At 40.1% G+C, this 16707-nt stretch overlaps 1 protein-coding gene across 2 annotated transcripts in view; it reads right to left on the bottom strand.

Moving 5' to 3' along the window:
- RTN1 (reticulon 1) overlaps positions 1 to 16707 on the bottom strand; it is a 280433-nt gene that overhangs the window by 10938 nt on the left and 252788 nt on the right. For both annotated transcript variants that reach the window (XM_050797790.1, XM_050797791.1), the window contains one exon: positions 340 to 547. In XM_050797790.1, coding sequence (XP_050653747.1) covers positions 340 to 547 — 208 coding nt within the window. The remainder of the gene's footprint in view (positions 1 to 339; positions 548 to 16707) is intronic.

Raw genomic sequence — 16707 nt, 5'->3', positions numbered from 1 at the left:
AGAACCTCAGTGTTCCCACCTGTAAATAGGGATGAAAATGCCTGCTGTGCCTTTTTCACATTGCTGAGAGGATTAAGTAATTGTTGGATTATGATTACTGTTAGTAGTAAATACATATAAAAACTCAACAAAGCAATAAGTATTGGAATAAGAATAATTGAGTTTGTTTCAGAAATTCACCAGAAATGTTAGATATTCAAAGACAGGGTGTTAGGGGAGACTCTAAGAGGTCTTTTGGGTCTCAGAGAAACATGACTCAAGTGCACCTGTGAGCTGAAATAGAGGTGAGGGGAAAAGCCCCTGGTCACGGGGTGAGGGTTCCTCAGCCGAGGCACTCACTTGAAAGGGTGGCCCTCGTCGGTTTTCTGCACAGCTTGCAAAACAGATTTGTAGATGCGGAAACTGATGGTGGCTGAGAGTGCGGCCAGGGCCAGGTAGGCCACGACGCTCACCACACTGAACTGGGTCAGGGAAAAGAGCAGCAGCAGGAAACTCCCAAACACGATGCCCGTCTGCTTGATGTCCCGCCAGTACAGCAGGTCAATAGCTGCAGAAGGAGACACAAAACACACCCGGCTGAGCTCCCGCAGTGCCATCACATGAACCACTGTGGCTCACTCCACCAAGCTGTGGTTGCTGTGGGTTCTTACCTGGCATCTGGATTCCTAAACACAAGTGAGCAGACACATGGCTATGCCAAGGGCACTTACTGTCATTCTACTTTGGTTTGGAAGAATCTTTTCCACCCTTGAGGATAATTCACAAATTCACATATAAGAAAAGACTATTGAATCTCCATTGACCATATTGCGATGGGTGTAGCTCCATGGGCTACACCAGCCATACAGTGGCCTGAATTATGTGGCTTTGAAACAAACTTGAAAATATAGAGGACTCTGGAAGTACCACTTCACTCCACTGAACTCCAGCCTGGGTGACAGGGTGAGACTCTGTCTCAAAACAAAAACAAAAACAAAAACAAAAAACAAAAGAAAAAAAAGAGACCCTGGAGCTGACATGTGGATTAAACCATTTTGTTCAACATGGTTTGTTGCTTACATTCTGTGATTTAAAAATCTGAAATGCAGGCTTTAAAATCTACATTGCATCCATCATTCAGTTATTACCCTCTTTCAACTTAGAAACAAAAAATAGTTATAGGTAAAAAGGTAGTTATAGTGCTTCAAATGTCATGCAAAATGGAAATACTTTAAACATGCCAGTCCCAGGATATTAAAAAAAAGCATAAAACCCTTATATAACTATGCGAATTTATTCTCCAACTGGGCATGTGACAAATGGTTTTTATAGAATGTTATGCCAATCAATTTTAAGGAAGAGAAATAAGATGCAAAATTCCCATCTCACAACCAAATGTAAGTGGTAGTGCTTTGTACTGCCAGCTTCACCTGCAGTGTACCTGCAGACACCTGGTTTACAGAATTAGACTCCAGTCATTTGCTTATAGGAAGATAGAAGTGACCAGGTTGAAGAGAGCAGGGAGCTACTCCCATCTTACATGGTTGTGTAATTACCTTGAAAGAAAAGTATCGAAAAAGTCACACACCCTCATGACAATGCAAGGCAATAGAGGTTACGTAAGGAATTTTTGGAGAGTAAAGTACTAACCCTCTCTTTGGCCACAGACTTACCTCAGGCTGGCTGGAGAATAAATCAGGTCTAAAAGAGTCTCTTTCATAACAGGCTGAGGATAGTCCCAGTAATCTGAAGCCGGAGAGAGAATTCACTCCCCACAAACTCCCCACCCACCACCACTATCTGGTCCATCAGGGACATTAACTCAGAAAGACTCCAGTAGGCAGACCTTTGTTGGGCAAAATTTGTTCCCTTTCCTCTATAACAGTTCTGCCATTTAGGAAATAGAGAAGAGGCTCACAAGCATGTTTTGGGGATGAAACATATTTTTTTCTCTTCTGAGTAGGACTGGTCCTACAAACAGGTTTCCAGAGGCAAAAATAAAAAATAAAAAAGGGACTGTGCTCTAAAGCCTCTCTCTTCTCCCTATCCCAACCCCAGTGACACTGACCATTACAAATTCATTCCTTTGGCCTAACCGTTTTCCATCCTCAAAGTATTTGTTACCATCTTTTTTTTTTTTAAATGCAAAGATGCTAGAATAGAATAATGCACTAAAGATTTGCTTGTCCTTAACAACAAAATATGAATGAGTTCACCAAATGATTTTTCTTTTAGAAGAGTTTGTTTAGATTGAAGCACCAAAAGCTATAATCCTTTTCAGGTGGGGAAGAGGGATCTTTTGGAAGACATAATCTGCAATAAACCCTGGAACTCTGAGAGTAGAGGGCAGAGTGGGAGAACAGGGGCTCTCCACAGAAGCCCAGCGGCTCCTGGGTTGAATGGATTGGGGAAAATAAATTGGGATAAGCCTAGGCTAAAGGTCTAAAGCCTGGGCAGCAGGGCTGAAGGTCTTTGAGGGTCCAGAGCCTCCAGGTATTCACTCTCTTTGTGCAGGGGAGGGGTAAAGGGGAATTAAAAGGAAACTAAAGCATCCACCACTAACTGAAATGTTACCTCTTACACATCTGTTTTCATCTATTGAGCAGGAACTAAGTGCCAGGCTTTGTGCTGGGTGGTGGGGATATAAAAATAAGTGAATTATACAAAACAAACACACACTCACACAAATGGATAAGAAATAAATGGTAATCTGTTTTATGATGCCCATACACATTTGGAAACAAATACATTATAAGACAGCATGATGTGTGCTGAAGGGGGCACTCCTTAGTGTGAAGGAAGATGCTTACCCACTTGTGAGATGTGAAGGGGCTCAGAAGAGCCTGAAAGGAGTTTTCAGACAAAGAGAAGATAAAATTTGCTATTTTCAAGTGAATCCCCTCTGAATGAATTGTTTTATACCTGGTAGAAATGGCATGCCCTCTAGGGAAGCCTCCTAAATCTCCAACCACGAGGCCACCTGCTCAAGAAGTCTGTGAATGCCAGGCACTTCATGGACTTTCCTTGAAGAAACTGTGGGCAGAAAGCATTAGCTAAGTAACATGAGTTTGGTGTAGAGTCATCTCTTAGCAGGTTTTTCAATTGCTTGCTAAGATTGCAGGAGGTTTCTAAGAAGGAGGTTAACAAAAGGACTGTTATCTTGAAACAATAGGCTGTTGATTCTGGATACTTTGTAACAAAATTATCTATTTACATTGATTTTGAAATGTTCAAAGCACTTTCATATGTTATCTCACTGAAACCTCAAAATAAACTCCATTATATAGGTATGTAACAGGTGAGGAAACTAAACCTTTAGAAACTTGTAAAACCATGTTTGCAAAATTATGTCTGAGACAGTGAATGAGATCTAATTTAACTAACTCTATCTTGCTTCTAACCTCCAAGCTGTCCTTGTTCATTCCTAGGCATAGGCTCAACTAACTTTAGGCGAAATTTAGTTTATAGTTTAAACAAAGATGGTAACAGCCCTTTCCTAAAGCGCACTTCCTTCTTGTCTGGGAACTAGATTGCCTTTTAGGACTAACATTAGCCATAAGATGAGAAATTATGGTTTAGGAGTCATGCAGCAGGAGGCTACAAGATTCTGACCCTCCCTAAACTGCTCCTAAGATCAGTGCTTGAGATATTTTGCAGACCCTGCACTTGATGGATAAGCTGGTCCCACTCAGATCAATAAACTGGCTCATCTGATCTTGTGGCCCCCACCCAGGAACTGACTGAACACAAGAAGACAGCTTTGACTCCCTATGATTTCATCTCTGACCAATCAGCACTCCTGGCTCACTGGCTTTCCCCCACCCACAAAGTTATCCTTAAAAACTCGGCTCCCTGAATGCTCAGAGAGACTGATTTGAGTAATAATAAAACTCAGTTCTCCCACACAGCTGGCTCTGTGTGAAGTACTCTTTCTCTATTGCAATTCCCCTGTCTTGATGAATTAGCTCTGTCTAGACAGCAGGCAAGGTGAACCCCTTGGGTGGTTACAAATTTGGGGGCTCATCCAGGATTGCTCTTGTGGCTACCTGCCTATGGTTCAGTGGCCCCCCTCCAGTGATGGATCCAGAAGCCAGCCCAAGTGGCCTCCTAGTTCTCTTGGATTGGGGGCTGACTCTGGTATTCTTTCAACTGGTGTGGCACTACTGACCCAATGTGCATGGGTTTAATTGCAATGGAGAAATAGTCCTGTGGAGATGTCCCTTAACTGTTGTCTTATCACAGCGTGACTGTAGTCCCATGATGGGGTGTCTGTAGTCCCATGATGGGGTGTCTGTCTGTAGCCCCACTGCAGGTTGTCCAGATTGGTGAGTATCCTAGGTGCTGCCAATGCCTCCTCTCTTCTCCTGACTGGTAATGTAGCCCTATGGTGGGTGTCTGCAGCCCCATTGTGGAGTGTCTGTTTCTAGCTCCACCATGGGGTGTCTGTGTCTGTAGCCTCATTGCAGGGTGTCTGTTTGGCTCCTGGGGGGGGGGTCTCAGTTGGTTCTTTCTAACTAGTATGAAGAGTCCTGGTTCGGGAGACTTCTCCTCAATCAGGAAGATTTCAAGGAAGTTTCTCAGACAGAGAATAGGAGGATAGTTTGGAAGGGATACTCTTGGAGTTCTTGGTTAGGGATCTAATTTGGAAGGTCTTCTGTCCATCTCCTCTTTGTGTGTGTTTGTATATGTGGAAGGGATCTCAGAGGGGGTTGCTGATGGAAATCCAGCAGGACTAACTCAGAGAACCGTCCTTATTTGGTCACATTCCATGAGCCCTAAAGAAGGCTCAACAGGCTTCTTGGGGTGACTATCTGCTTTTTGCCTTGCCCAGAGACCCCATTGTGAATTACCATTTGGAGGTCATCTGTCCTTACCTGGAGTGGATTAAAGACAACAGGGACCAGAGGGAAAAAGTTTGAGCTTTTCCAGGCTGATACTGGGTGCTGAAGAGGTGACTAATGTCTGTTTTGTTATGTGTATTTTGCCAGGATGGAAAATGTTAATTTGGTTCCTCATGCAGCCTATTAGGCAGCATCTTGCAAATTAAGAATCTTGCCTGTGGTTCCATAAAACAGTAAAGGGTGATTTTCTCTTGTAAAGTGGCTGGAACCCCACTGCTATAGCACAAGTGAGCAGGGTAATCAGAAGCTACTCCATTCTTCTGGAAGCTGCAGAGAAAGGGGACCCAGAAACCTGGTATGCCAGCAAAAAGAGTAAGAAATTCTTACCAGCCAAGTTTCTGCGCTCTCTCTCTCTCTCTCTCTATCTGGGTAAAACAGTAAACTATTGGTCTTCTCTGCAAGGGTTTGATTAATAGAAAAAAGGATTTGTGAAACTAGGCTTAGGCTGTAGCAAATGTTGTGTACTTTGTGCTAAAAATCTGTCTTTCTGTATTCTGTAATGGAGAGAAGGACATCGCAGGATATAGAATGTGGGTTTACAACCCCTATAAGCCTGCTTTTCAAGCCAGCTTGGCAGGCTGGTCAGTTAACAAACTTTGCTACAGGTCCCTGAAACCAATACTGTATAAAATTTCTCTGTCTTGTTTTGTGTCCTTAAGAGCTTAACCTTGTGACCAGGTGGGGATACTTTCTTTTGGTTTCCACCATCCAGAGGACAGGAATTTTGGGGTTCATGTCATAGTTAGTCCTAAAAATTTTTCTTGGGCAGTTAAAAGCTTTCCAAGCCTGAAATTGGCTTCTCTAGGCTCCTTCTGGGAAAAGCAATAGAAGCTGCTCAACGCTGCATAGCTCAGTAGCTACAGCTTTATCTTTTGATGGTGGCCTGGGTTCAATTGTTGGCTTCTGGAATAATTCCTTTCTGGTTTATTTGTGTAATTTTGCCATTTATTGAGTTCTTTCCCCCCCATTCATAGCTTCTAATTTCATCTCTTCAATTTTCCTTTCTTTGAACTACCTTGCGGAAACTCTAAATCTTGTAAAACAATAAACTGTTTACCACGTCTTTGAAGCACCGAGGAGGTTACCTTTGGTAAAGTTCAGAAGGTAAAAATATTGGCTACTTGGCGTAGCTAATGTCAGGTAATAAGAGACTTGAAAGGATTTCTTTTTTAAAGAGCACTATGGTTCAAAGTCAGCTTAATTAAAAGTGGATAAACAAGCTATAGATTTATTTATTTATTTATCATTTTTTGACATGGAGTCTTGTTCTGTCGCCCAGGCTGGAGTGCAGTGGCATGATCTCAGCTCACTGCAACTTCTGTCTCCTGGGTTCAAGTGATTCTCTTGCCTCAGCCTCCCGAGTAGCTAGGACTATAGGTGCGCGCAACCACGCCTGCATAATTTTTTGTATTTGTAGTAGAGACAGGGTTTCACCATGTTGGCCAGACTGATCTTGAACTCCTGATCTTGTGATCCACCTGCCTCGGCCTCCCAAAGTGCTGGGATTACAGGTGTGAGCCACCGCGCCCGGCCTATAAATATATTTAAAAAGCCTTTATGTTTTTCTCTTCTTGGAACTTGTTTTTCTGGAAAAAGGTTTTTTCTTCTCAGTCGACTGTGTTACTTTTCTCCATTTTTTTTGTCTTGCCCCTCTTAATGCACACACGAGAGGCCCTGAGATAACTTCTGGTAGCCTGGGACTCATTGGGAAAAACAGAGGAGGTACCACAGATCCTGTTTTTGAAAAAAAAGCCTCTGTTTTTCTCATAAAACCCCAGGAATTAAAAGCACATAAATCCCTCTCAAAATTAAAGGCTCTGCTCTATTTTGAATCGTGTTATCTGATGGTTTTGAGTTTTGGGGGTATCAGAAATCACTTCATATTATGAAAATTCGGTAGGAAATATAAGGGATGGCTAATAGTAGTTACAGAGGGATACTTAATGCTTTGCACACTTGGATCAGAGAAGCATGCTCTTGGCAACTTGGAAGATAAGAAAAGGTCCCCACCACCCCCCACTGGGAGATAAGACTCCCAGGAGAGATGGGCTGATTACAAAATGGGCTGATTGACTTTGCCTTGCCTTGCAATAAAATGCAGGGTAGAAGCATTGCGCTGTCTTCTCCAGAGTATTTTCCTCCTTTTGGGGATCCAGGATCCAGTATAAAATGGCACCCTTAATTTTGGGGATCTGCCTTTGCCTTCAGCTGCTTATATGCTGCTTATTTGGCCCTGGAAATTCATGTTTTCCTGGCCCTGCTCCTCCAAGGGCTCCACCCTGAAGCCAGTTATCCAATTAAGAAACTGGCAAATGAAAAATTTCACAAGTGCTCAATCTCCTGTCTGTGTATTTATATGTGTTGTATGTTTATATATAAAAAAGCTCTAATTGGCTTAGAAACATAAGTGCTTAAATCAAATATTTTGTCAGAAAAATAGAAACTTTAATGCCGTTTTGTTCACGTGACTTTAGGAATCTTTTGGGAATAAAGACAGTTGTAAAGATTATTGGCAAAATAAAATGTCTTGAAAATGTAGACATTTGGTCTAAATTAAGGTCAAATATCAAATTTGCTAAATGCTTTAAGGTCAAGCTGTTTCTTTGACTTTTGAAAATTGTTCGATTTACGTACTTTGGAGCAGATTATAGATAAGGCCTGGGGACATACGGAAAGCCATATCCTTTAGCTACGCTAAAAGGAGTCCGATCTTATCTTCGTTTCTGTCTGATGTCCTAGGCCCCACCCTTAGTACATAATTAAAATCTCTCATCAGGTTTTTCAATAAAAATAAAAGTTGCTAAGAGTTAACATTGTAATATGAAGTTGAGACCACTGAAGAAACAGTTTTACATACAAGGTATGTAGGGAATGCGTTTTTGGTAAAAGATTTTAAGAAGGCATGGGAATATAGCTTTTGTTAAAGGGAATGTAATTTTGTCTAGTTCAGAGGGTTTTAAAAATTGTCTGAACCTAAAAGAGTAACAGAACAAAACTGAAGGCTTAAGCAAAATGAAAGGGTTTGTAAAGGGTTAATCTTGTAAAAATTCTGTGGATATAAACAAGTTGGCTCATATTTAAAATAAATTATTTAGCTTTTTTCCTTAGATTCAAACATTAAAATTAGCTGTGCATGATGGCTCATACCTGTAATCCCAGCACTTTGGGAGGACGAGGCTGGCAGATCACCTGAGGTCAGGAGTTTGAGACCAGCCTGACCAACGTGGAGAAACCCCATCTCTACTAAAAATGCAAAATTAGTCGAGTGTGGTAGCACATGCCTGTGATCCCAGCTACCCGGGAGGCTGAGGCAGGAAAATCACTTGAACCCGGGAGGCAGAGGTTGTGGTGAGCAGAGATTGCACCGTTGCACTCCAGCCTGGGCAACAAGAGTGAAACTCCATCTCAAAACAAACAAAACAACAACAACAAAAAACATCAAAATCATACTGATGTGGGGCCTGAATCTGGGCCCATGTGTCTGAATAATAGGGCTTTCTTAGAAAATTGATCTGCTGTTTAATGGAAAATTGTAAAGAGTTCTAAAAGGTTTGTGAAAATCTTATCCTATGGTCAAACTAATTAAAACTGAATAAAGATACAAAATTTTATCTGAAAACACTAGCTTTAACATTAATGGTGCACTAATGCAAACATGAAATATGTTTTTCTCTCTTTTAAAGACGATTTTTATGTAATGTTAAAAGATAATAAAAGGGTCTTGTTTTCTCCTTTGGGTAAATGGCAGGGAATAAAAGGAGGAAAGAAAGAAGAGAAGAGATGGATTTCATTGGCCTCATGCTATCTTCATTGCATGTTGTTTGGAAAGCTAAGTCTCCTCTATCAGAGTGAAGGTTTTTCTTTTTTTTTTTTTTTTTTTTTTTTTTTTTTTTTGAGACCGAGTCTCGCTCTGCCGCCCAGGCTGGGGTGCAGTGGCCGGATCTCAGCTCACTGCAAGCTCCGCCTCCCGGGTTCACGCCATTCTCCTGCCTCAGCCTCCCGAGTAGTTGGGACTACAGGCGCCTGCCACCGCGCCCGGCTAGTTTTTTGTATTTTTTAGTAGAGACGGGGTTTCACCGTGTTAGCCAGGATGGTCTCGATCTCCTGGCCTCGTGATCCGCCCGTCTCGGCCTCCCAAAGTGCTGGGATTACAGGCTTGAGCCACCGCGCCCGGCCAGGTTTTTCTTTTTTAAAGAATTTTTTGGAGTTATCATTTTGGCCAAATGAATTACTTATGATAACCTGGGATTCTAATTTGTGATAACCAGCGTTTTAAACCTTTGATATTTAACAAACTTTCCAACATCAAATTATAAATTATGTCTCTTTTTTTACCTAATATTTTAGATATTAGGTCCTCTAAAATCCAAAAATAACATTTGGGTTATTTAGTACAAAAATCATACAGAAAGCACTGTCAAATATGAAATGGTGTTTGGCTTTCTTTAGTCTATATTTGTGAAAATGTGTTATTGGTATATGCTCTGAAACTATGTAAAACTCCTATAATTCTAATATAACTTAGTATATGTTATCAGTAATCATCATAATTATTATGTTAACAGACTGTGTGCCTCAGAGGTAACAAATTTTCTTGTCAATCGTGTCTTTAACTGTGGCTGCCTTAAAATATTTTTATCATCCACAGACAATTGTCTCATTTTGGTAAAAATTGTTTCATAATCAGCTATCAAATTTAACAGGTGCTCTTAAATTCAGGATTCTAATTAATAATGCTGGAGATTGTAACATTAAAATAGAGGAAAATGTTTCAAATAGAAGAGTAAGTGGTGCTTGGTTTACTTTGGACTTTATTTATTTAAATGTTATTAGTATGTGTTGCAAAATTATGGGAAACTTCTCTAATGTTGATATAATTTAGTGTACATTATTAATAATTAGAATTGTTATGTAAAATTGTTGTATGCCACAGAAGTAACCAAAATACATAGTTAATTGTAGCTTTAATAGTGGCTACAGACTTTTGTCATCCACAGACATTTTGTCTTGCTTTGATTCTTTTCAAAAGGCAGTTTATAATTAGATATAAGACTCTTAAGTGTAGTCTCAAATAACTTTAAAAATTGTGCTATTGAAAGAGGAAAATAACAAACGTTTAGGGCTCTCATGGAAAGTTAATGTGTTAAACATTGCTAAACCTTTTGTTTTCAGAGTCACGAGAACCTATTTCTTTTGAGCTATTTGCAACTTTTAACAAGTGAGTAAAATATACTCCTGTAAACAAAATTTGGAGCACATTTGTTCCTCTCTACCTAATTTCTCCAAAATTTGGAAACTATTTGTGAATATTATCAATTTATGGAAGTATAGTTAATTGCATAAGTGTAATAAGAATCTGTTTTCTTTCCTAACAGGACACAAATGGAGAAACTGGTTATTTTACCAAGGCTTTAACTGGAACGGCATGCTTCCTTTAAAGAATCAAAGTTGACTTATAAAGCCAATTAAAGCCCGTTGGGGAATCTGGTCTCATACCTTGTCCACAGAGTCCCTGTACAAGGTTCCTGACCTGTGGTAAGTAAAGAATGTCATTTTATAACAGGCCCAGGAACCCCAAGTTATCTTGGGACCTCAAGAGAAGAGGAATTTTTCCCACCTCATAGGTATTAAGGGTACAAACCTATTGCTGGGCTCGGCTTTTAAAAAGTATTATCTAAAGTTCTTCATGGAACAGAGTTCTATCAAAGCCAATTTAAAAAGCCTACATGAAAAATAATTACTCTTGTTGTACTTTATGCAAATAATCAGGCCAAGTACAGTAAGAGTAAAATTTATAAACAAAATCATCTCTCATAATTTGTTTTTAATAAAAATGGTGACGAGAGAGAAAAATTATACTTCAAAAGAAAAACTATAATACACTGTTGTTAGCTGTTCTTGAGTTTTTTTCCTGCAGTTTAAACTAAATTCTAAATTCATTGTGGGTTAGAAGTCCCCAAACTAACCCTTTCAAATCTTTGCTTTTAAAACTGGGAATTGTACTCCTCATCTTAGAACTCATTATTTACCTTATACTAGGCTGTTCACTTAAACACTGTAGTCAAACTATAAATACGAGTACTGTTTTTGCCATGCAAGCCTTGAAATCCCAGCCAGGCCTATATGAATACACTCAGATAGTTGCAAAGCAGTTCCACTCTTCTCACCTTGGGGTTCACTCCCATTCCCACTCATCCCCTGTCAGCAGGAAGAAGCCAGAGCAGTCAATGGCCTTTTCCCATCTTCACAACCTACTCCTTAAGATTAAGGTGTTATAAAACCCAAAGGGAAGGATTGAAACCACCTTTGCAAAATTATGACTGAGACAGCGAAAGAGATCTAACTTAACTAACTCCATCTTGCTTCTAAACTCCAGGCTGTCTTTGTTCATTCCTGGGTGTAGGCTGAACTAACTCTGGAAGAAACTTAGTTTATAGTTTAAACCAAGATGGTAACAGCCCTTTCCCAAAGCAGACCTCCTTCTTGCCTGGGAACTAGATTGCCTTTGTAAGACTAACATTAGCCATAAGATGAGAAATTGTGGTTTAGGAGTCATGCAGCTGGAGGCTACAAGATTCTGACCCTCCCTAAACTGCTCCTAAGATCAGTGCTTGAGATATTTTGTAGACCCTGCACTTGATGGATCAGCTGGCCCCACCTAGATCAATAAACTGGCTCATCTGATCTTGTGGCCCCTACCCAGGAACTGACTGAGCACAAGAAGACAGCTTTGACTCCCTATGATTTCATCCCTGAGCAATCAGCACTTCTGGCTCACTGACTTCCCCCAACCCACAAAGTTATCCTTAAAAACTCGGCTCCCTGAATGCTCCGAGAGACTAATTTGAATTACTCTTTCTCTATTGTAATTCCCCTGTCTTGATGAATCAGCTGTCTAGGCAGCAGGCAAGGTGAACCCCTTGGGCGGTTACTCTTGTATCTTGGCTAGTTAATAGGAGAATCAGGATCAAACCGTAATTCTGATGCTTTTTCCAAAACAAAATAGTTGCCTCTCTCACATTACATGCTAAATGTCCCCAAAAGTTATGTAAAATTAGTTTAGGGAAATCTGATTATATTTAAAACTGCTTTTAGAACTAGATATTTAAAGAGAAATTTCTTTGGGTAAAAAGTCATTTCAGTATTAAAAAGTTATTGATCACCTATTATCTAAGTAAGCATAGGAATGAAGAAATCATAAAATTTGGATCCTGCTTTTAAGGAACTTTAGGTCTAGCTGAGAAGATTGAACAATCTTTTAACAAATGTTGTCTCAATGCCAACACATCTTGTACTGTTGTAGGTGGCAAAAGATGAATTTGCGGAAGAGATAGTACTAGAATCGATGTAGAAAGAGGATGTGGGGTGGAATGTGAGTGTGGCAGACAATTTGTTAGGGAGATGGGGTGGATAAAAGGAAATATTACAAAGGATTAGTTGACAAGAATGGTGACTAACTGTGGGAGAAACGAGGAAGAGCTAATCAAGGGTGAAAACAACATTTCAAAGCTGGGTGATTGAGTAATTAGTATCACTGCCAAAAACAGGAAATCTGAGGGTGAACTGGTTTGGGGAAAAACTGACACTTGTCTTTAAATCTCCGGATTCTGACATGATGACATCTAAGCAGGGCATTCTGACACAGCCTGGGGCAGAGATGAGATCAGAGATGAAATGAGGCTGACAACTGCACACACTACTAATTGTTTTAAATGCTTAGAAGTTAAATGATTTGCTCTTTAGACTCTGTCACAGTAGCCCTGAGTTAACATGGTCCTTAATATCATATATCCAATGATATTCAGATGAATATGTACAGTAGGCCATTGGAAATGCAGGGCTAAAATTTAGTACAGGAGGCTGAATATTTACTTTTGGGTGTATTCTACGTGGATATGATGACTGCAGCCATGAGAGTGGAGGAAATCTCCAATGGAGTGAAGGCTAAGGGATGCAGTCTAGGATGAAACCAAAGGAATAAGTGGGTCCATAGAAAAGAGAGGTCCACCTGTTAGAAAGGACACCACAATAGTGTAGGTTATGGCAGCTAAGGAGAAGGACATTTCCCAGAAGAAAGGGGTAAGTAAGCTACAGTGTGGAATGCTGTAGACATAATAAGGAAATGGAAATGTAGAAAAGACCACTGGATTTGGAGACTTAAAGGAAGGTCATTCATAACCTTGCAGGGGGCAGTGTTAGGAGTAGTGGGGATGGAAGCCTTATTGTAAGGGGCTGGGTGGGGGGAAGTTCAAAGTAATAAAGAAGATGGTAGTTTGGGGAGTAGTAGCAACAAGTAAACCTTTAGGTGGAGCAAAACCCAGGAATGTTAGTGGGAAGGGAGGGGTGAAGATTTTGGAAAACAGATTTGCTGAAGCAAAGTCTCCACGAAGGAAGGAAAAAATGGGATTAATCACAGTTGTTTTCAAAGGAGGAAGAAGAAAAGAGGTAAAGACGGAAGGACATTTTGGGAAGTTATAGGTGTGGCCACAGATATGTGTTGAGGTGGAACAGAAATAACCTCAAGTGGTAAAATAATATAGTGAGGGAAATTAACTTGAATTTTCCCTGGAAAATGAGTCATGAGGTTCCTGAGACTAAGGAGATTAATGGTGGGACTTGAAGAGGGTACGAAAAGTCAAGGCCTGCATTGTCCAGTACAGTAGCAATGAGTCACATAAGGCTACTGGGTGTGTGAAACGGGGCTAGTCCCAAATGAGATGTTCTGTAGTGTCAACTACATACTGGATCTTAGACTTAGTACAAAAAAGGATGTAAAATATCTCATTAATGCTTTTTGTATTGGTATGTTGAAAGGCTAATACTTTTGATCTATTAATACAATATATAATCAAAATGAATTTTACCTGTTTCTTCTTTTTAATGTGGCTATTAGAATATTTATATTTGTGGCTTATATTCCTATTAAATAGTGCTGGTTTAGAAAAATGCAATAAGGCTTCAAAAACGAATGAATAAATGGACTGCCAAAAAGTGAAGAGGCCTTGGTTAAAGTCAAGGGTTTCTTGGGGATCCATTCAGTAGAATTAGGTGCTGAATGTTCTGATCAATGGGTGGTGGGGCTGGTCCAGGGCTGTGAAGAGGCACAAGGAGCATGATCAGAGGATTCTAAGGTCCAGGAGGACAGAAATGAAACGAACAACCCTAGGGTTCAGGCTGGAAATGACGGACAGTCTAGATGGCTGGTGACTGATAGACTGGGAGAGTGGCAATGGCCGTGTGTGGTCAGAGTGCCAGGAAATGGCCTGAAGTTCTGATGATTCAGCGGGAAGGGTAGGAGGTGATGGGATCAGAGTAGAGAATTTCTGCATTCCAAATCTGCTGTGTAAATGCCGATTTTTCACATTTTAATTTTGCTTAGAGTGATATCAACTTGTGTAGGAAGCTTTATAGTACCCAATCCAGAAAAGTAGGTATTTGAATAAAGTTTCCTTAGAACCCAAGTAAGAAAAATATAACTCTGTTACTGAAACGAATTACCCCCGATGGTCTTCTGTTATAACAAAGTACGATCAGCTTTTCTCTTTTTAATATCCTCCGAATGCAGAAAAGCCAGGCAAGAGTTTCAACATTTGAGTATACATTAACTAAGAATACTTACTAGGACAGGCATATTACTATATTGCTCTGCCAGTTGTAAAAATTAAAGCTACTTTGCTAAAAACTGAGGAGAAACACATTGCCTTTGAAAAGAGAGATCAGTATGTCCTGTCAATCTGAGAAATGAACTGGGCTTGGTGATCATCATGGTCCGCAAACCACAGCTATGAGCACACACACTGCAGCCTGCCTGGGACTGTCTTAGAATAAATTTGGCCAAAAGTGAAGTGGCAGATTTGAAGAATTCTAACATCAAATGTTGAAACCAGTGATCCCTTTATTTCTAGAATCCAATCAATAACAAAAGAAGAATAACAGAAGTGATCCAAGGTTTGAATTAACAGCTAAGTGGAAATTAAATCCTATGTCAAATTTCTAGAAACTCCTTTGCCATAGTCCAAATTTTTGTTTTGGTAAAAATATTTTAAATGCATTCAAATGACCTAATAGTGGCTACAGTATTCAGAAAGTTTATTAAAAATGTATGAACTGAAAAGACAAGTAGTGCAGCTATTTATATTTTATTTATAAGGCAAAAAATGTGATATAAGTGGATAATATAAAATGGCAATCAATTGTGCATAATTATCTGCATTATGGTACCATAGTCTTAACTGTGTAATTTTATTCCATTTTGGTCCAGAAAATATTTCAGGCAGCACTACACCACTTGCTATGTGACAAGTTAATGTTACTTTTTCAAAGGTCAAGTGAGGCCAGGCCCAGTGGCTCACGCCTGTAACCCCAGCACACTGGGGGGCTGAGGTGGGCGGATCACCTGAGGTCAAGAGTTTGAGACCAGCTTGGCCAACATGATGAAACCCTGCCTCTACTAAAAAAAAAAAAAAAAAAAATCTATCTATCTATCTATATATCTCAGCTGGGCATGGTGGCACATGCCTGTGATCCCAGCTACTTGAGAGGCTGAGGCAGGAGATTCACTTGAACCCGGGAGGTAGAGGTTGTGGTGGGCCGAGATCAAGCCACTGCACTCCAGCCTGGGCGATGGAGCAACAGTCCATCTCTAAATAAATAAATAAATGCCAAGTGAGAAAATGAGAGGTTTCTGTTCATTAATAATATCAGCATTTCAACAAAAGGACTGTTGAAAAATGACATGCTGTTGAAATTTATTTACTTTTTAGCAAGCTTCCAATGATTTAACTACAATAATTGACTACTTTGTGGACAGAGTAAGAAGGCTAGACAAACCTCAGTTGTTTCCAACCCAGGGTCCAAAGCAGTGATTAAGAGTCAGTTTTTTTCTGACTGATCTTCATGAAGGAAACAAAATATCACCACAAAATGTTAACAAGAAAAAATAGAAGTAATTTTTCCTACTTTAATCTTCCCTCGTTTGACATTAAACTGGAGAAAGAAAACAGAAGTAGATGTAATAAAATGCTTTAACACAGAGACCTTCAAAGATGACATCTTCTACTCATGAGTTTCATTTACCAAGATAGGATCCCACATCAGTTGAAGGTTCACATGGTAATCTAGGAGCCCTGAACCCAGAGAGAAAACTGCTGGCAGGGACTTTTGCTAGTAAGACACCTATGATTTCATTTTCCAGGCCCTTCCCTCACACCTCCTAACTACAACCTATGTGACTGTCAAGAGAAAAATGCCAACACTATTTCTAGACTCTTAAATAATTCTGTGTATGTTTTGAAAGGAAAGACACATTAAGCCTGGTGCTTGCTATAGATAGTAAAAGAGCATAGCATTTAATCCACCACTTTAAATGAGCTTTGGTGGAACAAAGGAAAATGAAGGATTTGAGTGTCAAAGCCACAGCGAACAGCAATCTCTGCTGCTTTTCTTCCATGAGAGACAAAAGGAATTACACTATTCCTGAATGGCTCCTTCTCGGGCTGGACTGAAGGCAAAAACTACTTTATCCTTATGGAGGGCTTAACATTTTCCTTGGTTAGAAATGAATATGATTCCTGTTTGTTAGGTCTAACCACCAGGACTAGAACATTCCCATTCTTTCCAAGCTGTCAGGTTAACATAATGATGTGTAAACCCTTGGTGACCATGGTGGGATAGGCCTGCCAGGAAGTGAAACAGCAGGGCCTGAGTATTTCAGACAGTTGGGTAAGCTCCTCCTCCTCCTAGACCTCTTGCAAAGCCAAGGCTCACTGGGAGGGATCTTCACAGGATAACCGGGATCAAAGGAAGAGATGGTCACAGGGAGGAAAAG

The sequence above is a fragment of the Macaca thibetana genome, chromosome 7 (assembly GCF_024542745.1).
Source record: "Macaca thibetana thibetana isolate TM-01 chromosome 7, ASM2454274v1, whole genome shotgun sequence".
Lineage (NCBI taxonomy): Eukaryota > Metazoa > Chordata > Mammalia > Primates > Cercopithecidae > Macaca > Macaca thibetana.
Note: the sequence above shows the minus strand (reverse complement) of the source record. Positions and strands in the feature narration are given on the sequence as shown.